This window comes from Odontesthes bonariensis, chromosome 10 (assembly GCF_027942865.1).
Source record: "Odontesthes bonariensis isolate fOdoBon6 chromosome 10, fOdoBon6.hap1, whole genome shotgun sequence".
In the NCBI taxonomy this organism is placed as follows: domain Eukaryota; kingdom Metazoa; phylum Chordata; class Actinopteri; order Atheriniformes; family Atherinopsidae; genus Odontesthes; species Odontesthes bonariensis.
Window position 1 is genome coordinate 25,444,104 of NC_134515.1, and position 26,822 is coordinate 25,470,925.

At 40.1% G+C, this 26,822-nt stretch overlaps 1 protein-coding gene across 1 annotated transcript in view; it reads right to left on the bottom strand.

Moving 5' to 3' along the window:
• LOC142389794 (cadherin-4-like) overlaps positions 1–26,822 on the bottom strand; it is a 277,273-nt gene that overhangs the window by 80,336 nt on the left and 170,115 nt on the right. Inside the window, exon 4 of the mRNA XM_075474898.1 lies at positions 8,810–9,030. Within this exon, the coding sequence (XP_075331013.1) occupies positions 8,810–9,030 (221 nt within the window). The remainder of the gene's footprint in view (positions 1–8,809; positions 9,031–26,822) is intronic.

Sequence of the window (26,822 nt, forward strand, 5' to 3'; positions counted from 1 at the left end):
TGTTTAAATTGCATCATGCAGGGGCTCAGCCCTGTGTCTTCCAGTTGTGTAGCATTACCGACTCAAACAAGAAACCTTGAAATCTGCTATTACACTTTGTCGCACTAAATGTACAACGCTATCTTCCTTTTTTCTGCCTTAATATCATTGCTGTGGCATCAATCAGCAGCTTGCTGACATCTCACTGAGTACATAGTACTATCACCAAAAAGCACAGCTGTAGTGGATCTTACAGTGAAATCATTGGGAAAAAAGCAATCGTGCCCAGAATCAATCCAGAAGCAAGCCTTCAAATATTATTTTCTTTTAAGAATGACCACACTGTACAAACTCGGGTGTCCAGAAACAGACAAGCTCCATCCTGTTTAAGTGGGACAAATGAAAATTGAACTGTAACTGCACTAATGCACGTTCTGAACGGGCACTGCACTAGTATAAGAAATGGGCTTTAATCATATTGTACTTACAGCTGGCATGAAAAGCAGCCTTTGGAGTGTTTACTTTGTTTACTGGAGGAACATTTCCAAAAACACATTCCTGCAAACACTGATTATTCAGAAAATATATATAGTGAGCTATTTGCCACAGTCCAAACCTTTTAATTTGGTTCTCTTTGATACCATTAAAGCAACCTACAGTAAAGCTGAGAATGCATGATGTTGCTATGGAAACAAAGTACAATGCAAACCATGTGTTTTAGTTTTTGATACACCTACAGAACTGACTCACACACAAATTAATCCATTGTCCATTCATTCAATCAGTCACTGTATGACTCATTTACATGTTTAATAATCGTATTTCTGCACAAAAATGACAACGAAGCGTGACAGCAGTATAAGAAACCTTTCACACACTCTGCTACCAATATTGTTGGAATACTCTAATAATCTCAGAGGAAACATAGGGTCAATACTTAATGTTGAGGAAAAATAACCAAGTTGGATAAAGAACTGAGCTTTTTGGATCGCTCGAAAAGCCTTGTGGAATCATCAAAATGACAAATTATTTGCTAAATGGTCTGTTGTGCTGCCTGGATGCAACAAATTTGCTTTGAATCAGGAGCATTCTTGGCAACTTGTTTTTCTTTTAGATTTTACATGTTATGACATCTGTCATAATATATTTGAATAGTTTAGATTAATCCATACTTTGGATTTCATAAATTCAGTTAAAAACACCTCCGTTCCTTAATAAAAATGTAATGAGATAAGTTTTTTAAAATCCACACTAAATACACCAGTCATTAGAAATATCCTCTGCTATATTCATATGTAAAATCAATGATTTTGTCTGTTTATACATAGGTGGTTTATCAGAAATGTATAATTCTTAGTTTTGTCATTGTCAAACTACCCAACATTTTTGAAAATACTTTGTAGAATCAGTTAAAAGACTATCAAAGCTCTTGGAAGTGTGACATTTATAGTGTGGGGTTTGCAATGAGCAATTTCTACCATTGAGCATCACACAAAAACACAGCTGGTGTTACATTCCAGAATTCTAGTACGTGTGTCTTTGTGGGTGTAAAAAAAAAAGACCATAAGTTTCAGACTTTGTCATTTACGTCAGATTTAAAAAGCATATTAACAGAGAGCATGTCTGAGGTTAGATTTAAAGCCTCTTTAAGCAGACAATGACAGCCGAGTCACAGAAACATGCTTCAATCATACAGTACGTTCCCATCGTAAACCTGCAGGCAGAGAAATGACCACCACAAACCTGTCTTTTTGAAAGATGCTCAAATAAGGAGCTAGAAAGAAACACACTTTCAATCTCCTCAAGACAATTAGCTCAAATATGAGTCAGCGCAGCTACTTCAAATGTGAGTCAATGAAGCACATTACCTAACCTAATAAATATTCCTAAGTGTAAACAGAGAATATCAGTTGATGAAGAGTGTTCGAATAATCTGCTTCATTACAAAGACGTCCAGAGTGGGTACAAACAAAGCCACTGACTGTAATAAGAAGGCTTTAATTGGGTATCCCTGGACTAGTTAAAGGGAAAGTTTTTTTTTTTAAACCTGGACCTTATTTCTGGCATAAAATACTTTCATCTACTTACGATAACAGTTTGGTGAAAGTCGGCGTCCTTCGGACGATATTTAAATGCGCGTATCTCCATATATAGGGTCATCGGCCGATGCCCCCGTTCACTCCCGTTATATGGATATATACGCGGACCTAAATAGCGTCCGAAGGAAGCCAACTTTCACCAAACTGTTATCGGTGAGTAGATGAACGTATTTTATGCCAGAAATAAGGTCCAGGTTTAAAAAAAACAAACTTCTCCTTCAAGGTATACAGTGCAGATAATCAAATATGTTGCTCCTTATGCTTAAGTATATTGCACATAACTATTTTTCAGAAATCAAAGCTGAGAATGCATACCTTTATCTGCATGTCTCAGGGTTACAAGCTTGTAAAAACAATGTCAAGAATTCAGTCCCAAGCACCATTGTCAAAGCTATGCATGAGCTGCTCTCTGTCTCAATCCCACTAACCCTGAACTATCCCTTGCTTCCATGCTCCCCCCAGCTCTCTTCTTGCAGTATTATTGTTTTTCTCCGTCTCTCCTCCCAGTGAGTAGGTCCTGACAGCTTATCTCCTCAACAGTGACTTCTCAACCACTGGGCTGCGTTAGGCTGACGGTGTGCCAGCAGGTGAAACAACTGCACAGAGCTTTACCCGCCAAACACTCCTGTCAGCAGGTCTCAATGAGTTCCCTGTTCATTTCTTTGTCATGTCTGCAACAGGATGACCAGTGAGGGGGGGGGGGTTATTTTGGCTCAGTTGAACTTATCTGTATTGGATGGTCCCGCTCGTTAAGACGACACCTCAGGTGATGACGTAAATGATACTGCACCCTCATGGCACTCACTTATCAATCATTGACTGTTTCATTTCAACTGAGTTCTTCTTTGCCTGTTGCCTTAGTAAGTGTGTAATCTAAGTGTTTGATCGAGCGGTTTGAATGTTTTATGCTCAAACTTAATCATCTTGTAGTCCTTGTGTATGTTCATACAACTGTGTACGAATACAGAACTTAAGGCCACGAACTGTCTATGCAGGACAAAGGTAAAACACAACAACTGCAAATCGCCATCGTGATCGAGAAAACAATTTCCTTAAAGTATGGGAAACCTTGCCACAGGGTAGAATGCACATTTACATGCACATACCTTATGAGTGTATCCATACGGATAAAGTGTTCAGACTACAAGTAAAAAAAGTCAAGGTTTTTAAATTCATGAGCAAAAGAAAGAGATTAAATAACCATAGATTTGCATTTAAAGAGGACGGTGTTGTTAAGACTTATTCCAGTTTTCATTTTATGATACCTATGTGTAATATGTAGCCTTACAGTTCCACCCCAGCAGTTGACATTTGAAAAAAAAAGGAAGAAGAAGAAAGAAATACACCAGAGGAGCAGGCAACAGTGCGGGAAGATAGCAATGGCTTCTGGCACATATTGAAAGTTGAAGGTCCTGCGCAATGCAGTCTATAAAAAGTGTTTTCTCTTTGTCTCTTTGTTTGTTCTTGCCTGGTCAAGGTTCCTCAGAGGGCTGGCATGTATCTGCCAGCAGAAACAATTTTTTCAAGGCTGCCTTCATTAGATGGATGCCTAGGAAAGTAATAATGAAAAAAGCTTTAAAGGCTGTTTTGAAGAAAATGTGTCAAGCAAGCTGGTGTATTTGTGTGGGTGGGTAAAGGTGTGGGATGAGGACAGACACAGGCTAAGGTGTCATGCTCTTCTCGATCAAGCAAGTACTTTGTTTCAGATATATTATACAGTGCAACCCACAACACTGTAAGTTCTAAAGAAGAGTGGTAGAAGAAGAGATCATATTAGAGTGAAATTAAGTCATGATTGACTAATCTACCACGGTCTACAAATTGGGCTCACAGATGTGAGCGTTAAATGGTATGCTTTCATTTATATGGATGACACGTTAGCTCACAGTATGCATTAAGAAACTAAACAAGTGGACACTTATCCAATCATTTTGAATAAATATGTAGTTGTTTCCAAACTTTTGACAAATTTTGCCAGTTTCCTTCCCCCTTTTTGCCCCTTATTTTTGTCTTAACCAACTCTTGAAGGCAGGCCGCCTTCTTAGTTTTTCAGCTCAATGTTCTACTGTATTCCCTCACTGGCTGCTGCTGTTGGGATTCTGAGAGGGAAATCTACAAAAGAGTTTCATTCTGACAAATTAGTGCTGAAGGCATGCATTTTTGTCTGGAAAATACGACTGCTGAATGGTGAGACTGAACCCAACAGTAAAGTTTTCAGATGTGAAGCACAATAAATGCTGGTATACTGAGTTCAAAGAAAAGAAGAATATAAAAGCAAAACACCACCACCACAACCAAAAAAAAAAAAAAAAGACATGGAAAAGACAAAAATAGGTTCAGAATCTGTTCGCTTAGAAAACCAGCACACGGCACTCAGGACAGGTGATGCAACATGACGATGATTTTGATGATGTGAGATGACATGAACAAGTCATCTTTAAAGATGGAGTAACTGGATGCCACTTGTGTGTGTGTGATGTTACTTCTCTTTCTAGTTCATGTATTTCCCAAAGAACTTACATAGAAAAAATACCAAAAGAGTTTCAGACTTCTGGATCTATGAGTGAGGATAAAAAAATAAATTGCCTGGACAGCTTTGGTCTTTAATAACAATGTGAATATCAAACCACTAGGGTTTGAGGTCTGGATGGGATTTCCCAAAGTATGATCTTACACATGTATAATACTGCCAATTACTAGGTGGTTCATCTTGCAATTTTTTTTCAGATAAAAGTACTTTTATAAGCAAATTAAGACAACATACGACATAATAGGGCCACATTATTATAAACAGAAAAAATGCTCAGCAAGATTATTCAAAAAACGTTTCATATGGGAGACCTGTGCTAAAAGTTTGGCAATGAAGTAAAGTGCAGCATGTATACATGCTTTCTCTCAAGTTAGCATTTGCACCAGGATGTCCTCTTTTGACCACTAGGGGAGCTATGACCCCTGGAACACACAAAGTCATTTTCATAGTCCAGAGCAGCTGGTTCTTATGCTAAAGCCCACAAAGCACTCCATCGCCCTCCTGCGCAGTGCTACCAGACAGAGTTAGCCTTCCAAACACATGTTGCCATGCTGTATGTTTGCTGTTCAGTGTGACAGGTTCACTGAGACATGAACACGAACCCTTACATTCAGTCCATATTCAAGAGACTAACCTCTGCCAAGCACAACATGCCTGTGTGCACAAACACGGTTTGTCAGCAGAGTGAGATGAGACAGATGTGAGCTGGGTCTGGACAAATGTATTCTTTCTTCTTCAGAGAGAGGAAGGCTAAGTGGCGCTGACTGCAGGGGATGGCTGCCCCACATCCTACAGGTGCGATGAGGTAAGGCAGAGGAGGAACGAGACGTGTTTAGGATGGATTGAGGGGGATGAGTAGAAGGGCTGTCAGAAGCAGATGTGAACTCCCTCCCACCCCTCTCCAGCCTCCCTTTGCTTAAATAAGTCATGCACTAGATTCTTTTATCTACACATGCAAACAGGTACTAGTGAGTTCCCTGAGGAGAAATGTACACAGAAAATGGTAGAGAGAAAACAAAAACAGGGAAAGTGAGAGTTAGAGAGAAAAGCTGTACTGTTACTGCTGCAAAATGCTGACTGACTTTCCTCGAACAATTGTGTAAGTGTGATCACAACTTGCAGCGCAGAGTTGCTCTTTCTCTTTCTCTTTCTCTTTCACTCCAACTTCATGAATTAAACAGATTTAAAGGTTGTCTCGTTTCCCTTCATCCAAACTGGAGAAGGTACACGACCTTTGCACTGATAAAACCCAAATGTAAGACACTTCATGCCTTTATCAAAAGGATAGCCACACATAGACCATAAGCGGCATTAAAACATTTTATGCAAAATTAGCATAATTCACACTTGATTCAACATAATCACCCACAATAATAATACCATTCTCACACACATGCCAAACACACACGCTTATGCACACTAACGCTATGTGAACAGGAGTCACTGAGTGTGAAATGGATGCGGCCCCCCAGCCCTGGTGCCATCAGCCTTAGCCAGCTGGCGGTGGTCCCAGCTCTTCCCCTCCACGCCACTGCCTCCCAAAAACCCTGCACGCTTTGATATCAGAAAGCCCCTGGCTACCCAGACATCTGGAAGTTATTATTCAGCAGAGCACGCCACAAAGCGCCATTCCATAATGAAACATCACATTTTGTGTTAGAGTCTTTCTCCTGCTACATGTGTGCTGGATAGCACTTGCAGCATATTTCTGACCACTGATGATGTCTTGTTCTCTCATTGTTGGTCTTTCTATTCATGGCTCCTCAGGATCTCTGCATTAGTTGACTCAGTGGGGGATTAAGCCAAATAGCCAGTTATTTGACCTTTTAACACATTACCGTTTAGTGCTGAGGTTTATAACACACTGTACCGTGAAGGATTTGAATTGCTGGAATGAAAACACTGTGAGGCGAGCGTACACTGCCCGAACAGCATGCTTGTCTTTAGAACCCAGTCTCATAGATCCTTCGTTGGCTGATGTCCCATTTTCTCTTTGGCTGACTTAGTGCCATCTCTTCTGTTCTCTAGCTGTGCACAATGCAAAGTAAAGTAAGCTGAAAACTTTTTTTCATGTTTTAGTTTGAAATACTTAGAAATGTCGAAAATGTCGGGCTTTCAATCTTTCAAACTAAGTTTTTACATTGTTTCCTTTTTCATCTTTTCATTACATTATATAAACTGCTCAAAATTGATTTCCTATAAACTCAAGAATTGTGCAGTTCAAATTGGCTTCTGACATTTCTTTCTACAGCAGTGACTCACTTGCCATGTGTGGCAACCAATCATTTGCAAAAAATGGAAAGACACAAGTTAAGTGAATTCATGTCACTTCGGACAAGTTTCTATCCCATTTCTATTTCAATATCTCATTTCATCAAGCATAGAATCATGTAGATTTTTAGCTTATCTGATGATTATACTGTCCAGAACAGTGAATGAAACTGATTGTTAAATTAACTTTTTTTAGAACAGCAAAAAAACAAAACCTAAATAACTCTTACTTGCTATTCTTAAGATTTTAAATGGTTTGACATTTGATTTCAAATGAACATTTTTAGCAGAGCAACATTTGTATCCCAATTGGTGATTTTTTTTCTTGTCTCCTGAAAAAAACCACAATTGTTTTCCATCTCCATCAAATCCTGAGAGTAGGGTATCTGCCTTCCAGATGAATAATACCCTATTAGACTCACCAGCTAGTGACTAACTTGATTTGTATGTTGGTTCTGAGCAGGCAGCCATGGTGTTAGGAGCTTTTTCAATTAAAAAACTGCAGAGAAACAGCTGATAACAAAAAATTGTGGGCAAAAGAAACTGACAGTAGCAGTAAATCTGATTGCTATTTGCTGGAGTCACTTAAACCAACAATACCTATGACATCACGCATAACATCAGTCTGTTTCAAGCACAGTTTAAAGCTTCAACACAACTGAAGTGAGTTCCTGGTGACAGCCGGTTCGTACCCGAGGCTACGTTTGCCTGTTGAAACTGAATGGATCCTTGTCAAGTCAGAATATCTTGTGGGTGACATGTTTGTCTCAGTTAGAGTTGATTTCATCAACAACTTACTCATGAAAGGGGTGTCTGAAGTCGCACTGAGGAAGTGAAGACAGGCTCGTAATCATTTGTGTTGTTATTGCCTAATCTGATTAACACTCGTTGGTATTGACTATCTGATCTGGCCATGTGGTCCTGTAGTCACGGGAACAGCTTAACTCAGGCTACGGCTACACGAAAACGAAACAAGGGTTTTTTTGAAAACGGGTACGAAAATGATTGCGACCACACAGGGAAGCTTCTGTGTCCACATGGCAACGCAACGCTTGCTGAAAACGATGCAGTACACACGAAACACCTCTAGGTGCGCTGTAAGCCACCCCCACCGGTTACACCAGAACAATAGAAGAAGCAATGCGCATGCGTGTACGCCCCTACTTCTACCAGCGTGAAGCTCACGTTGTTCCTTCAACAATGCCGCTGTAGTTAGCAGTGTCTGCAGCAGTGCTGCTATCAATGTTGTGGGGTCCATGATGATCGCTGTCTGTCCTTGTTGTGTTGTCTTCTTCTTCCGGATTTTGAATGGAAGCCGCTTTTTGTTCTGGTCACTGACGTATGTGTATACGTCACTGGCGTTAGCCATGTGGCTGTGACGTAGATGTAAACGAATCCGTTTTCGCTGTAACAATGGAAACGAAACGGCGCCGTTCTCAAATCTTCCCACTCTGGAACCCGTTCTCAAAAACTATCGTTTTGGGGTAGTGGGAACGCCGGCTCTGTGTGGCCGCAAAAGCCAAACGATAAGAAAAAGTATCGTTTACAGTGAAAAACGTTTTCGTGTAGCCGTAGCCTCAGGCTGCTCAGTCTTCCCCTGACCTCTGACAGATTTTAAATAGAAACGAAAGAGCAGAGAACCCCTGGGGTGCCTAGACGTAGGATGTTTTCCAATAACAGCTTATAGCTGAGGGAAACGTACTCTTCCCCCGTGTGGCAGTGTGATTCTATCACTTGGAAATGTTTTCTATTGCTGCTTCACTCAGCCCCACTCTGTTCCCTCTCCCTCTATCTGTAAAAACCCCAAGGAGTTATGACCTGATTCTGTGCTGTTACTATCACCAGACCACGGGAGAAAATGTGATAGGAAGAAGAACCTCTGAGATGATAATTGAAATTTAAAGCATGATATTTTATGTGTGTAACTCACCTCATTTTGCTCAGTTGATGCTAGGTCAATCAGCGCCAGCTGAACCACAGTCTCCCATGCATGCGTGTGTGGACCACTCGCTGTCAGTTTAAACTGGACCGGTTCATCCAGGCTGGCTCCCTCTGCCTGGACAAAGACGGCTCCATCTGTCCGCACGCTGAAGATGGGGTCACTGCTTTGGAAAACCACAGCGTCGTTCCCCATGCAGTCATCAAACTTCACTGCAGACAAAATAATTGACACAAGTTTAATGTCCAATTCTGCAAAACGGTAACAGCCAAGGATACAGCCAACGATCAAAAAAACACAAACGATAGTGGTCAGTGGGGATGTGGCGACAATTTTTGATTTGACAGCCGAACATACAAACGCACAGAATACACCTGCAGGGCACACGTGTCACATGGAGGTAGATATTAGAGTGACCACTCTTAAGAAAGACTGTATCATGGTGCCAAGTTTGTACTACATCTATATTATACTAAAAATACTTGTTTAGGTAGATTTCCTGGAGTTGCATTTGAAAACAATTTCCAAATGATTTCGCATGCTGTTTTTGAGGAGGTAACTCCAATCACCAACACTTCTACATAATGAGTTATTTTCATATGCTGGGACACATTATTCTTTACATGTACAGTATTTATTTGCCATTCTTGAAATGCACAAGTTCTATTTGTAGCACGCACATTTAGTCCACTTTTGTACCGTCAATTTTGCTAATGTCTTTTTCTTGTACTGGTGCTCGGGAGGCTGTGTGGCAGTTGACCTCTGGGATAGGAGGCTTCTGAAGCAGCAGTGTGGCATGCCTGAAGAGCTGATTGGGCCATACCATGAACTGCTGCATCATGGAGGGGACAATACATTTATTTCTCTCAAATATTTTTGTGTTCTCTTTGATTTCAGAATTAGTTTAACAGTTAAACTAATTTCAAACAAACAGTTTTGGTTCCTCGTTAGATTATTTCCCTTTATGTGTCAGACAGGCCTGATCAGTCGGTATTTAAATCCTGTTTGTTTGTTGTGTTTTAGGTCAGTTTGATTTAGTCAGTTAGTTTGGAGTTACTTTGTTGGTTGAGTTACTGTAATTGTCACACAGTGAGGTCAAGTGTTTTTTTTGTCTCGTCTCCATGTCATGTTTCATCATTTCCTGTTTTATTTTGAAATATTAACTCTCCCTCTCGTTTCAGGTCACTTGCCCTTCCTCTCGTGTTCCAGCCTGATTGTCGTATGAATGATTCCACCTATTCCCTATTATCCCTGTGTGCATAAGAGTCTGCGTCTCCCCTTGTCTTGTGCCAGTGTGTTGTATCAGTTGGTCTTACGTGCATCACTCTCGCCTTTTCCAAGCCATTGCTTTGCCAAGTTCCAAGATTACCATTTTTGTTGTATCCTCGCCAAGAGAGATTTTTTTGTTCTTGATAACTTTAATAATATAACTGTGCTAAAGTCAAGTTTAAGTTTTCATAGCGTTCTTGTTTTTCCTCCCCTGGAGTAAGTTTTTGTTTAATAAATTTTCATGGTGTAGTGCCTCCGATTTTTCAGGAGAGATTTTTGTTTTCCTCCGTAGCAGGAGTGATATTAAGTTAAAGCTAAATTTTGATAGTCCTTTTGTTTTTCCTCCTTATAGTGGAGTGATTTTGATAGTTTTTCAAAGATGTACTTCTCTCATTTTGGGAGAAGTATATATTCTAATTGATAACTTCCATAGCCTGTTTTCTTTCTCTCTGGAGAGCCTTGAGAACTTCTGCTCCTCAATAAAAGCTCTTTGGATATATCATCTCCTGCTCCTGCGTCCTCCACTCTTGGGCCTGACAGTAATGACTTAAGTTCAATTTTGTTAATTTGGCCTCTTTTAAGGGCCCTTTGTAGTAAGGTGATTTTGTGTGTTTTTGCTTTTTTTTTGGGGTAAATAAAACCCATTTTTCTGGAAACTCGCTTTGCTCCCATGTCTAACTGGCTCGGTCGCTCACAGAGAGATTAACTTAAAGCACAAAGGAAAACCATAAAGATCACGGTACGGTGTAGTACTCTCACACATCTTGATGCAACACACAGTATATCTTGAGCGAGCTTAATGAGTACTTGGAATGGTTTCTTTGCTGCATAACTGTGCCAGGTTTATTGCATATTACACACATTTCCTCATATCACAAACTTTAATTCCTACAATCAGTTTTTGAAAACTTTATTAAATTTCATCCCATTTATATCCCATTCATTTTTTAACTCAGTGATAGTTTTGTTATACAAATTTCACTCTTTGTTTCTTTTGGAAAAAAAAAAACACGTAATAATTACTCAGCAGAAACTGATCTAAACATTCACCCATTTAGGCACAACTTAAAGACCCAAAAGCCAATCAGGGGGATGTCAACTCATTAAGATGGCACCATAAACCAGCTCAGTAAGGAGCAATCAGCACCACCAGGGAACAATGGTGATTTTGATCTCTTATGAAACAATTCAGAAGAGGATGAGTCACATCCTATTCTGGCCCCTCGTCCTCGTTTCCTTCCTCCTTCATGGCACCTGCAGACTCCCCTCTTGAGGATTATAATGTCTAGACAACATATCGCGGAATCTCTGCGCTGGCAGCTGTGTTTCCTCCTACGCCTCGACAACAGCTGAAACTAGGTTCCCATTACAAGAAGTGCCTGTGAGTAAATCCATGTTTTTTTGTTCTGTCTACCCTTAATTAAGCCAGTGATCACGTCCAAGCACTCTTCACAGAAGCCAGACGTACAGACAGTCGATCAGGACTCAGTCAGAGGGGACAACAGTTTCACCGCCACGTCCATCGAGTGTAGTAGCTGTTTCACAAGTGTCCTCGTCTAGACAGATCTACTAGAACGTAAGAGATGAATTGCATTTAAAAAAGAGGCAGATAAGCCTCTGCTTATCAGATTGCTTCTCTGCTTGTATTGCTCAATATATCCACCTTAAACAAACACAAAAAAAAGCTCCCTTGCTGGCTTCTGTTAGTCTCATTCACTTTCCTTTTTGTGTAATCCTATTCTAGTTCTTCTTTGCCATCATTTAAGGATGTTTCTCAAAAATAATCTCAAAGATTAGATTTGGAAGGTAGGAACAACAATAACAAATATATTATTTGGGAAACACATGTCAACACAAATGGGATTTTGAATGGCTGCCTGAATGTAACAGCAACGATAAAAACGATAGAAACTTAACTTAAGGCATGCATTACTGATTTTTAGGTCCTGGTATCTGTGAAACCTAGAAACACCCAAGGGGGAAAAAACACAGGCAGGTCTGTTTGTGGTTGTTTCCCCTTCTCTCACTGTCCACCAATTATTGTTTCCTCTCTGTCTGAACTAGGCACACCGCCAACAGTGCAGCAGTATTGAAGTAATAAAAAGCAGAGGCCTGTATGCTGAAGCTAAGCAATGACAGAAGAGGTAATTGAGGGGTTGTTATCACAATCAGAATGATCAATCTTCAGAATGATCAATCTTCATTTTAATGACAAAACAAGTAAGAACACCAAAAAAATGGGAACATTTGTGAATGCGTATGTGGAAATAGTATGGCGGGGCGAGTCTCATTGAGCATGCTTGCGTACACAGCTAAGTAGAGTTACTGCTCGACCAAGTCATTTAATTAGACCAATGTCCTTGCAACAGTTGACGTGCACAACGACTGGAATTGGGCTATTTACTAAAGTATGTGCGATGCGGCAACTGTTTGGATCGTGAGAGAAAATGTTCAGAAGGTTCTGCTGTAGGAAATCATTGTGCAAGTAAGAATAGCCAAATCCACTGCACAGACATCTTTGTGCTACTTACAGCAAGCGTAACATAAAGTAAGTAAAATATTTGAATGATAGCAGCTTTAATGGGCTGCATTATCTGTATGTGTTAGACCATATTGGAGAGACTCAGTCTCATTCAAGTATGGCTGTGTTAACATACACTTTAAAAGTCCAAAATCTTAGTCAGACAAACAATCTTCTTTTTTTATTTTTTAAATGCCATATAAACAGCCTTATTGACAAGGATGGGATAGATTGTCTGATAAAAGTACACTGTGTAAAACATTCTCAAGCTGACTATAATTATCATCAGATGGTGAAGGAACAACAGCTATGACATTATGTCTACAACATGGATGTGTTGCTTTGCTCATATCTGACAAAGGCTGCTTTCCAGACAGGTAGTGCCGACCCTTAATCCCACACTACTTTCTACTTTCGGATGGGATGCTGCTGAGCCAGTGTAGCAACCGGTCTGTCTTCAGGACAATTAAGCAGTGAATGAATCACTAAATGTAAGCTACTACTGGGGATCAGGATAGCTCGGAGATGATCCATTTGGCTGCAGTTTGTGTTTAGCCTTAGCACTGGCCACCTCTCTCTTGTCGTACTTACACTTCCTCTCACATCATTTATGAGATTCCTTGCCTTAATGGCTAATGCTGGAGACTCTGAGACTCAGAGACTGGTCCCACATCCTCACTGTAAACCCAGATGGGGGAGTTTATCCAGCAAGCTCGATGCTGTAACAGCGCCTGGTAGTGTATTCAACACAGATTTAAGTATTGCAGTATGAAAGTATTTTTTTTAGTACAATGAAAGCAACTTTATTATCTTTGGGCTATTTTACAGAGACAACAACTTCTGCAAACATTTAAAGCTGTGAGTAAGACAGGAAAAACTGTAGGATCACTTGAAAGCTGAGTTTCCTCCCCTCTATCTGTATATTGTTTGGAAACATACATAATAAAACTTAAATACAACAAAGCCCAGAATGAATCGAATTTAGTTTCTTGATATTTAAACAGCAAAGGTAATACTTAAGATAAAAAAAAAAAAAAAGAGAAAATCCATAAAAGCTTAATTCAATAAGTCAATGAATACAGAGGCAAGAGGCAACTGTTGGTGTGTAATCACTCCCTGTGTGTGTGTGAGTTGACATTCTCTATGATTGCCTGCATGTCTTAACAGTGACAGGCTGAACTAACAGCACCAATACCCACACAGAAATGCAGTGACAGACTGTGCATGGAGTTCCCAGAGGGTCTTGTTTTTGCACCAATTAAAGAAAAAGACAGTGCCAGCTCCAACCCTTCCAACATCATACACACAAACACACAGACCTTCAATAGCTCCTCTTTCACTCAGTCGCATCAATACCGCTATAAGAGAGATTATAAAAATTGGCCAACAACAAAGCAATGAAGCCCAACGGCACCAAGCTGCACATTAACAAGTTGTCTAAAGCACTGGGCGCAGGTTGTGCATTGATCTGGCAAATAAGACAGACACCCCAGTGTGCCAAACAGCCAGCCAAGCACTTCTCCACAGTCTAGTCAATGTGAATAGTCACCCACTGAAATGTGACAAATTCTACCAGTGCACGCCCAACAGGAAATGAATATTTTCATGTTATTTCTTCATCATGATTGTATGGAAGACAGAAAAGCGGTTCTTTGTATATTGCCTGAATGATATCACAAACCAAACCCAATTTTCACCTTTCCCCCCTCCCCCATCCTTCTAATTAAAGTTTTCATCTTCCTCCAACAAGACAAGGACAAGGAGGAGAGGAACGTTGAGAAGAGATGTGACCTTCTTGTGGTGTTCTTTGGACAGCCTGACACGAAGTAGCTGACAAGTGTTGAAAGGGAAGTGAGAAAGAAAAAGAGTCAGGGGAGAGGGAGAAAGCTGAGGAGTGATGGAAAGAAGGTGAGAGGAGGCAGGGAGAGAAGTGAAGGACAGAAAGAGAGATGAATGACAGGATGGGGAATGTGTGGAGGTTGCAATCAGAGACAGCGAAATGAATGAAGAAACATTGAAGAAGAAAAGAGTTATAAAAAAGCTCAGATCAGGCAGATTGCGCTGGCAAAAGAAATATCTCCCGAGGCAATTGTTTAAAGAATGATGCACCGAATGCATCAGATGTCACTGTGACCAACAAAACAGTGAAGAAACCTCTTTTATCAGCACTGGATCACACTGATATCTGTTACAATCAGGCGCATTGTGAGCAAGAGACGAGGATACAGACAGAAGAGGAGGAAATCTATGATGAGGAGGAGTGGGGAGTGGGAGGTGAGGTGAGGTGAGGATGGAGACTGAGGAAGGCAGGGGATGGGGGCTTAACACTGGGTTCCTGGCTCAGTGAACTGGCTCTCTCTCACACATCCACACTGGAATGGATGGGATGCTCAGATGGCTGTTTAAACAGGTTAATTGGGCTGGCCTCCCGAGAGATCGGGACAGATGGATAGAAAGATAGAATGAGAGAAGAGTGAACAAAAAAGCGACAAAGGAAGAGCAATGGAGCTCAGAGAGATGGAAATAGAGGGCTGGGTGAAGAGATGGATGGTGTGAGACGAATATGGCCACTGATCACAGACACCATGGGGAGTCTTGCAGTCTAATCAGAGCAGTGTGGAGCTGTGCAGTGGGCTAGGCCCTCACCAAATGACTACACCGAGGCAGGGCCACAGCACACTACTGACAGACTATGAAGGGAGGACAAACTTGTGATGGAAGGCTGTTTAAAGCAATGTATGAAGCCCATAAGGGAGACTGATTCACTGAGGACGATCATAAAAAAGCAGCTCAACTTTCTGTCTTCCCAAAAAAAACCTTCAAAGGTACGACGGCATTGACTATTTTCAAAAAGGGACAGGGACAAACATGCACTAGACTCTGAGTTGTCTCAAACTGTGAATTACCATCAAGAAATAGTTCAGAAAGAATACATCAAAACAAACTACAGTGCAAAGAACAAATGTGTTACGTCTTATACCAAACTAGAAGCTACCTCTCAGTCAAATAGGAATCAAAGCAAAGCTGCTCGTATTAAAGCCACTTTTCTCTTTAGCTCATTCGCTTATCGGACAGTTTAATATTTTAAGTGTATCCTATGTCCATACACACTTGGGAAATTCACAGAAGGAACTGGAGTCATGTTTGCCAACTACAAAGGTAAAATAAAATAAAATCTCACTTTCAAGTTCCCACAAACAAAAGGGGCTTTACTTGGATCGAAGGAAAAAAGACATTGGTGAGGGAACACAGATTTTTTTGTGTGTTCATCAGGCACAAATTAAATGTTCATTGTGTGAGGAACTGAGAAAAGCAGTGCTCTCTTCTGTTGTTTTTATTCCCTTTCAAAGATGAATCATGCAACAACTTTTGTTGTCTCCTGGTTTCTGCCCATCTAACTTTTCCCAGCATTGCTTTTGCAGTAGCACAGCGCTGCGGATGTGTGTGTCCTGGATATGGATGGTCTGTGGTGTCTTATGTAAAATTAAACAGCTTTACTCTGTGTTTTGTTTGGCTGAACATCGATACCCTTTACTTCACTGCTCCACTTTTCGAGTGAAAATCCAAAGTGTCAGCATGAGATATCAGGATCTTGCCTTGCTGCATCTGCTGTTGTTTATCATTAAATTTGAATTGAATGAGTGAGATAAGGATAGGATATAGGAGTGGACTTAAAGGGATAGTTTGCCTCTTTTGACATGAAGCTGTATGACATCCCATACTAGTAATATTATTTATGAACATTGACTTACCCCCTGCTGCGTCCTGTGAGCCGAGTTCCAGCTGAGTTTTGGCATTGACAAAGGTAGTCCGGCTAATTGACTGGGGCTTAAAAAATAAAGCGTCTTGCTTCTCAAAACAATATGCGTTCAAAAGAGTAATACATTTGCATCACAAAATCGTTCTCCAGGAAAAAGTCAGACCTCACAATCGCTTGGCGCTATTTTCTCTCCCTTCGTATCACTGCGTGCTGCCACCTGCCGACAGCCGCACCTGTTACGGTGTTTACTGCTCGGTCTGCACTTCGGTCTGCACGGTTTACACAGCCCGTAGTGATACGAAGGTAGAGAGAAAATAGCGCCAAGCGATTGTGAGGTCTGACTTTTTCTGGATGAACGATTTTGTGATGCAGATGTATTACTCTTTTGAACGCATATTGTTTTGAGAAGCAAAACGCTTTATTTTTTAAGCCCAAGCCAACTAGCCGGACTACCTTCGTCAACGCCAAAACGAGGCTGGAACACGGCTCACAGTACGCAGCAGGGGGTAAGAAAACGTTCATAAATAATATTGCTAGTATGGGATGCCCTACAGCTTCATGTCAAAAGAGGCAAACTATCCCTTTAAGGCAAAGACTAACTAATTGGAGTATGGAAGCCGAGTGGAAATCTTGAGACATGCTACTGTGTAAAGGTCATAAACTTCATCATAACTTCTGTGTTTATTTTAAAACTTCTTATGGGGAATAATTAAACACTAATTAAATCTGTTGTACATATACAGTATGGTGGTATTTACAGTATCGTTCCACTGACTTGCTTTTAATGTGCTTTATGATGAATATCTTTGAGTTATAGTGCAGTTATTTCCTCCTTTAAAGTTACTCACTTGCCCTGGACATTGTTTATTTGTTTGAATCATTATAAAGTGCCGGCCATGTAGCAAAACTTCTGCAATTATCCTAATTAAGGTCCATATGCCACATTCAAATGTGTGAAAACTGATAAATTAGTTTACCTGACCACCAGAACTGGCTCTTTTTAGAGCTGACATGCTGTTAGATGGCTCGAAGCTGCAGCTAGTTAGTCACGGTAGGAGTTAGACTGGTGCTAACAGGCTGACATCTGATCTCAGAGCTGCAGGAAGCTTGGCTTACACACTGCACGCTGATCCTAGATGGAACAATTAAACAATTTTTGTACATCCACCTGATTTATTGTTACTTATCAAAATTGTCCTACTGATTTCTACATGTTTTAGAAGCCTGTTTAGGAAGGATGAAAGATGGGGCGTCAAGTAAAATTCACTCAATTCTCTTATGTCATGTACAGGCTTAAAGCAAGGAGAATATGATTCATAATCATACAAAGGTTTAACAAATAATTTGAAGGCCCACATGTGGGCTATCGCAGTATTCCAGAACAGCATGGCGGTGTACATGTTGATATAGACTCACAAACCAATTATGCACAAATATTCACAGAGAGGCCAGCCACAAAGTCCACAAGACATTGTTTTTGACTAATCAACATCTCTAATGACTGATTGGTATTCCTCCAGACAAGCCCTGAAGTGCTTGATTAGCCCTCATCAATTTTCATGCATTTGTTTTAGCAAAGGGAGCTGGAATTGTTGCTGGAGCTGCTAACAGCACTCTATGACAATTAGAAAACTGAAAAAATATGAAGCAAATCACGTATGAAGCACGCAACAAAGAAAAAGGTCTCTCTCAAAAAGACTACATAATGTCAACGTCTTTTAGTTATCGTGTAGGCTTTGTACTGAAAACTAAAGACAAACATTTACCTAATTATTCATGTTTTTCCCGATACATCCCATTGCCACATCCTCTCATCTGCACTTGTGTGCTTATGGTATGGCATGAGCAATGGAAAGCAGACAGAAATAGAGAGAGAGAGAGTAAAAGAGAGACACTCAACTATCCAGGCAATTATAGCTAGCTTTAGAGGTGATTAAGAGAGAAGGCAGAGAAAGAAAGATAAGGGAACAAGCCAAACAAAACTTTGCCCTGGGTAAAAAAAGAGAGAAAAAAAAGCAGAATAAAGCAAGCACTAACTGCCTTAACTTTCTGCGCAGTAACAGATCTATGAAATACCAGACAGCAAGTTTGGTTGTAGGGGAGCAGAGAAACATTCACATTGCACATACAGAGTCAAAAGGTGTTTACATAGCAAACCACATCTTATATCCCTATGCTCCTCTCATTCCTTTACAGAAGTCGTTTGGCCTTTTACCCTACCTTTGTGTGGTTGTGGTTCAGTGCGTTCTCTGGATCAATAGCCTACAAATTCACTGATGGATCTGATATGTACAGTATAGATTACTGTTCCCTGGAGCCTTGACCCAGATTTTGTATCACCGTGTACTACTGCAACACCTAAAGCCCCACAGCAAGAGATCTGGTTCACTCTGACCAAAACAGCTGAACACAGAATGGTGCAGCAGACCGAGTTGAGTATCCGTGTGTTTGTGTAACGTGGTCTGGCATCTGCAAGACTGCTCACTGTTCATGAGAATGAGAAATTATGTTAAATGAGGGTGGAGACAGACTGAGGAGGGGTGGCGACTGTCTAGTCTGTGGGAGTGCGCAGTTGACCCTGAAAGTGACTGCTGCTGTCAGCAGTTTGCATTAAGTTCGAAAGTTGGGTTTGCCCTCATGCATTATAAATGCAAAACTGAAGCTGCCCTTCAATAGAAAGAATCCAGATTAATAGAAAACTTGTTACTATTGTTTACCCAGCAGCAACAAACATAATCCTAGATTCTTTGACATATTCTCTCTGTCTTGCAGCTTAAGACTTTTTCAGCCAAAAAGAAGACTTGTTAAACAAACGTACTTATCCCAACAAATTGAATCCACTCTGTCTTTTCACAAACCTGATATTAGCTCAGTACTGAAAATTTCGGAGACCTTTTCATCAGATATTACACCATATGTAATAATGTCAGTCAAATCTACAATTTACTGATCGATCTTCTACCAGGCAAAGCTTATCCAGTCATCCTTTCTGAATGTCTTTATTTTTGTTCACGTACTTGGAGCAACTTCCAACTCTCGCATTTATTTTACTCCAAAAAACTCATCTGCATTACACAAATTTGTGCGTTTCCTTATGCTTGCCACAAGAAAACCTCTCATGACCATATGTCTCGGGTGTGACTCTGCAACGTTTTCCTCATTCAGTGAATAGGGATCTATGAATATGGTAATCCGGTCCCACCCACATAGCTGCCTGCCAGCAGCTAACACTACCTGACCTGTTTTTGCTACACAGAGCATTGGGTAAAACTAATACTGGGCTTTCAGGCATACTTTTTTTGAACCAGAGAGTGATCCTGAAAAAGAGGATGCTAAATTATACAAGACCGCATGTAAGTTGAAGCATCAGAATGGTAATGTATTAACTTTATATCACTATTAGTTGCTCTCAACAATCTTAGAAACCCCTAGTCAAGTTTTCCCGCTCAGTGGAACTTAGCCTCTGGGACCAGCTGGTGCCTCAGCACAGACTGACTCCTGGAAACTAGAAATTAGCTCCCACACACTGGGCCAGGCCGAGCAGCCTTTAGCCCCCATTACCCATTACAGCTCAGTTTTCTTGTAGTTTGTGCTTGCTTCTTCTCAACAGCATGCTATGCAAAATTAGCTATGAAGCCCCACCTCACTGGTTCCTCCAATCTGCTGTGTAGCCCATACCTGCTGTCTGCCCCTCCAATATAAATTCTCAGACTATCAGTATGCAAATGTAAACGGTTTGGGGTTTTAGTTATTGTTTGCGTTATTTTCTGTCTTACTTTGACAGAATGTTTCCCATGCATGCCTTTGTCTATTTTTTTTTATTTTTTCCTCCTCAGATTTGGGCTTTCCTGAGTGTTTAGACCCCATGACATTACCTTGTGTATTTAATAGGGCTGTGACTCGATTAAAATTTTTAATCGAGTTAACTACAGGCTTTGAAATTAATTAATCGAAATTAATCGCATTTTAATCGCATATATACTTTATCCTTTAGAAAATTAACATTTTCAACAATATTTCAACAAACACAGAACATATCCCTATTTGAAATCTGAATGTAGCATGCATGAAAACACAGTATATAGAATCTTGGATGTTAAGCTGCGTTGGGCCCCCGTTAGCTTCCACGCTAGCTGCTACATGTTTAGCGTTGAGGTGATATTTGAGGCTTGATACGCTGCGGTGATACGCGAATTCCTTGTTGCATAATCTGCACACAACCACACTCTTGTCAACGCTTCCATCCGTCTGTATTTAAAAAAAAAAAAAAAAAAAAAAAAAAAAATTATAGTGTGCGATTAAAATGCGTTAATTTTTTTAACGCGCTAATATGTGTGTAGTTAATTAATCGAAATTAACGCGTTAAAGTCCCAGCCCTAGTATTTAAGCTATTGTTTCTCCTTATGTTTGTGTGCCCTGGATAAGTTTTGAGTTACCTGAGATCTTCTTTGTGTTCTTTGTAGCTTGCTTTTCTTCCCTTTTTTACAATGTTTTTTACTGTTTTTCTATCTTGATCTATTGTACCTATTCATCGCCACGTTTTGACTGCTTATTTGGACATTTTTATACCAGCTCATATTAATTAAGCATGCTTATTGTTCTAAAAACATGCCCTGTTTTCGGATCTTCTCCTTTTTTTTTTGGGGGGGGGGGGCTTTTTATGTCTTTATTATAGGACAGTGAAGAGAGACAGGAAGCAAGTAGCAGAGAGAGGGAAATAACACGCAGCAAAGGGCCGTCCGATACGGAATTCGAACCGGGGCCAGCTGCAGGAGGACTATAGCCTCTGTACATGGAGCGTCTGCTGTACCCACTATGCCACAGACTGCCCCTCGGATCTTCTCCTTTGACCAGAAAGTAACGATATGAACCTTCTGAACCTCTCCACTCTGCCTTCAGAGGTCATCATACTGCTGTAAGTGGAGTTACTACATTAAATATTACATTCATAGGAGCATCTCTGTGTTGGGCTATGGGTTCCTGTCCATGTTGTTGAGAGAGTTCACCTGTGCTACCAGCAAATGCTGTGTGTGTACACATCAGCTGTTGAGCTGTTGCCCAGCAACAAAAAGAAAAGTTTAACCCTCTATGATTTTCATCTAATTTATTTTGTTGTCTGTCTATATGAAGAGCATATATTCAATTCTAATTCTAATTATTATACTGCAGCAATATCATTAGTATTATTGAATTTAATTTAATTTGCAATTTAGTTTTGACAACTACCCCATTTCCATTTCACTGCTATGTGATCTGAGTGCAGCAATCAACAACATGAACCATAAAATTGATCCATTACATATTTAATCTAACACATGAGACTTACCTCTGTAATGAATAGAATAAGACTTTTGAGATGCCCCAGTCAATAATTTAGCAAAATGCATGAGAAGTTTCAGATTCTGTCTCCAGCATTTCACTTTAGATTCTTGTAGCTCCCCTCAGCCAAATGTTTTGTTGCTATGGAGTTTATTTGCAATTTTATATAGCTGATATACATCTTTAAATTAACTTCTGTACAGTTTATAGTGTTGTTTTTCAACTGAATGTCATCCAACCTTCTGCTCAAATTTCAGTAACACAGAGACACTGATGCACAATCTATATAGAAAAAATTATTACATTTTCTGTGGCAGTATCAAAACATTTAGAAAGTGTGACCCTGTATCATTTTCGAACCATCTCAATAAAAAGTCACAAAAACTGTAGATCTCATTGTCATTTTATAGACATTCAATCTTCTTATTTTTGTCTTCCTTGCTCACATCCATGAAGGTCCCATAGATTTCCCCAAAAAGTTCAAGTTTTACCTCATTACACCCCTTCTGAAATCACTCCACTGGCTCTTGTTATACAGTTGAGATTTCATAGTTGTATTATTGACTCATTAAAGCGTGCACCATCATATCTGTCCTGCTTCAGCTTTATAGGCCATTTTATACTCTGTGATCACAGAGGATTACATTGCTTCCCCATTATGAATTTATCATCTCAAAACTTTCTCAGAGCTTGTGTGTTCTAAACTGACTCTTAAGACTTTTTACGATTTTATCCCTGAACTTGTACTCATATTGATATGCGCAAATGTGTAATGAATGGATTTGTACAGCATGTATTCTAATAGAAAAGGCCTTTGATTTGAAAAATTTTGCCAACCACTAAGATTCAGCTGACATCTTTCCCGATAAACTAACAAAGTCAGTCTCTATACGTATGTGTATGTGTGCCTGAGAAGATTTTCCAGTCACCGCCCCAATCTAATTCACCTCACAAAAGCCTGCATCTTTTTATTTACCTTGTTTGTTTACTGAGACATGAGGACATCTGCAGATATGCAAGAACAAAAAAAGGCAGCTTATAACATAAAAAACACAACTAAAGCCTTAACATAGCTTTTATTTCAGGATTTGCCTGCAAGGATCAAATATACTTGTAAGGAAAAATAAACAATTTTCATATTGTTTTCTCAAGCTTCCCCGAGGAAGCAAACAGCACAAAATTGCTTTCCCCAACTGCTGGAGGAAATACAGGCTGCATTTCTCAAATCTAATCAACATCTTTCCATCAAAACTTTAACAAAAGCTTCTGGTTTCCAATTTTAGGGGTCAGAGCATAAACCACAGAACTCCCTCTAGCATTTAAACTCTACATGTAATTACACATTCGATACAGTTGATAACGAATGTGAATTTTCAGTAGTAAGAGGTTATATCACTTCTCTTTTCTCTTGAAAGGCAGCCATAGGGCTCTGATCCCTGAAATCCAGGGGCTGATGGCGGACGACGATTATTGAATCTTGCAATTAGTGGTTCTGATGTTTCAGAAAGTTGCGGCGCTGAAAGTTCAATGAATGGCTGAAGAAAGGGAAATGGTTCCAAGAACAAAAAAAGCTCAGCATCAATTATCAATAGTTACTGCAGAGAGCTAACATCACGACGTAAATGATGTGTAGACTTACACACTGGACTTTGTATTCAAAACTTCATTACTGTCAATCAATTTCTTATATTTCTTACATAGTTCTACTTTTTGAAAAACGTTGATCCCTCCTGTTTGAAAGACTTGAATTTCAATATTTCAACAAAAACTTGCGGACTTCTTGAACTCATCAAACATTGACATTGTTAATAGAAATAGATTTAGACAAAGTCCAAGCCAATCCAAGATTGCATTTGCAATAAGCATCAAAGATTTTGATATCCTTAACCTTGATTTTTTTCCAACTTTCCTATTCCAACGGTTTTGTTACTTAATCATAAGCATATTTTCCAATGTCTATCCCGAACTGTACAAAGTGTTACTGCCAAAATATTTAAAATATTAAACAAACAAACATTAATGTCAAAGTTTCTACACATTCTTCTTTCTTGTCTGTAATTGTAATCCAGATTACTCACAATGCAACTCAACAAGATCATTTAAATTGATCATTTCAGGCCCTTTGTCACTCCAGGCCCATGTCTTTGTAGCTGACGAGTGATACAACATGCTTATTAACAATTACCCAAACCCACAATCTTTCCCCAACGTGAACCAAGTGCCATTGTTGCCTTAATCTATGCACAAACCAAAGATTGCAAACCCTGGCCTCCACCCCTGCGTGCTGAGAACTTGGTATGCATAAAATACACCCTTGATTTCTCCCAGTTCATAAAAGTGGCATTTCATTTATTTGAAAAACAAACCAACTCTGAATGCAATGGAGCCACCAATTATACCACAGCTAGTTTTGGCTTGCTAGATTAGGGTGGGCTTGAAGAAATAATAAATAGCCCGTTGGGCTGTAGGTAATTCAGAGCACTGCTTGGTTTCAATCTATACACAGGGTGAAGCAGTTTAAGTATGGGCTTTTTCACAAGCAATCAGCCTGTGTGTAAGAGCCATCAGAGTTCATTCTGAATCCCAGATGAATACATTTCAGAGAGTGTGTTTGGGCTTGAACACTATGAAAACAGGAGGGGATACTTTGGAGACACCGTATGCTGCCCACCCATTAAAATTTTTGGAAAGGGTACTTTTTTTGTAGCTCAATTACAACTACCTGCTCATGGTAACCTCTACTGTGTAAGCAGACATGCCTCCATCCCAAACTGTGTTAAGTGCTACAGCCACAACATTCAACCCATTAAACAGACAAACATTAATATGTTTTCTTTGTATTTTTTTCAACTAATGGTCACGGTAAAATGATTGGCAAATTATAGCACTGCGTTTTTACTTTTTTTTTTGGAAAACAGCCTTGTAGTGGAACCTTCTCGTGGGCTCAATGAGCAACCCCACTGGCTAATTCTTCAAACTGTAAATGTGTGTGAGCAAGAGCCAAACGAATCACTTAATTATGCGATTAAAATGTGTGCACACACATGGAGAACAGTCCAAATACGACTGCTGTGAGTGAAAGTGTGAGATTCAGCAGTGCCTAACACTGAGGCTGTTGAAAAGGTGCACACTGATATGCCAATCCCAATGCCAATGCCAGTCAGGTAACACATATACACTGGCAAACACCCTTAAACTCTCTCTCTCAAGCGTGCACACTCACACACACACACAAATAACACAAGGAGAATCGTGGAAGCTGGGGGCAGAGGGAGGCTGGCAGAAAACGCCTCCCGGAGGTACAAACACAGACAGCTGTAAAAAAGCCAACCCTCTCCTTCCCGCCTAAAAACAAATGCTCAAGTACACACAAGCAAACACATATGTTTTGTTAACAGATGTGCATATCATTTCTCTTAGTTTCTGAATGCAGAACTAATCTTGTAGTTCAATCTAGCAGGTTCAAACCCTGAAGCGCTTTTCTGGAGCAGCCATTTGCTGCACGAGAGGATGGCCAGCAGGTGTTTCTCTGTGGGTTTTTTTGAGACATAAAAAGGTATTTGAGCACACAAAACATCAGTATGAGTTGTAAGTGTGTGCGGCCTGCCTGTGACAGGTTTCATGTATACAGGGGAAATAAATTAGCAATGCCAGCAGGTTTCTTTGACAAGCCCTGTTAATGAGAGGATCCTCCAGAGCTTTTTGGGCTGGGGAGAGATACCAGAGGCTGTAATCATCTGTTCATCCAGGAAGATGGCATGGAGCGGGGAGTGGCTGCAAAAAGGCTGCACAATTAGACCACACCATCAGCAAGAAAGGTTCCGATGTGGAGTGGAGACAAGCTTTAGGAAAAATAACTGTAGAAAAAGAAGACCCAAAAGGACACGTTTAACATCTATCTAGATGGAATCCGTAATCTAACCTGAAATATTTTTTTTCTATTTTGTCTGGAATTTTGCACACAAAGCTTATTGCTAAAAAAATAAAAAATAATAGTGCTCACAAGTTGGTAAGCCTTGAGGCAAACATGCATGAGTGATGTGCAATATTGTAGCAAAGTCAAAATTTGCAAAAGGCAGATGTTTCCCATAGGGTGTGTGACAGCTCCATTCAGTGAGTGAAACAGACGTTTAACACGACAAAGCTGTAACGTTGTACAAAAAGGAATACTTCTTCTATCAGTGCGCTGAAATGTAAAGTATGTATTGTGTGTCACAGCATCTTTGTGAATGTGTACCGATTGTGAGAGTGAGAGCAATGTGTGCGTTTGCAGTCCATAGAACATGTCTGCACACCAACATGTTTTTGGGATACGTTGCCAGTTTGGCTACCGTTGACTCACCTGCACCTGGCTTGATGAGGCAAAGCCAACTGGCTCCTCGTGAGTTTAGAAAATCACAAACCAAGGCGAGGGATTTAGAAATGCATGAGGCTCTTCGCTGTGTAGCATTACCATGATTCATCTTCACAAACTGCAAAAGCTTGTGATAATCGCTTTAGCTAATCCTTGCACGCTTTGGGCAAACAAGCACGGAGAGAGTGAAAGGGTGGTTCTTTAACCCCGAGGGGAAATGGTGATGGTGTGGGTGAAACATGGTCAGGGTAAAGACGCCTGTTATTTATGTATATTGTTTGTGTTCATATATGTTTGTGTGTATGTCACAGCATTTGACCTGTGTAACGGGTCTGCTGTATATTTATTCCATTGGACGGAATCTATCTTTGAAAATGATATTTGGATAACATTAGGGTCTGATGATTAGACAGAATGAAATGTTTCTTCTTATTTGTTTGTGTGGGGGTGGGAAGCTCACCTACTACGGTATAATGTGCACAGCGCCTTATTTTTCTCAAAGATTTATTTACGTAGTTCCACCCCAAATGGAGAAGGGCAGGAGGGGTCTGGTAGAATAGTCAAAAAAGTTACTTCCCCTCATCTTTTCCTAAACTCTTTTCCTTTGACCTAGGTGAGAATTCGACCACGTATTACATGTGGGTCTGCAGCACTAAAACCTCGGCTGTTCAATAGATATTCTACAAAAAAATCTTTCGATACTTCATCTATTGCAATCTTATCACATTATAACACAAAGGTTATATAGAATAGAATAGAAAAAATACTTTATTCATCCCCC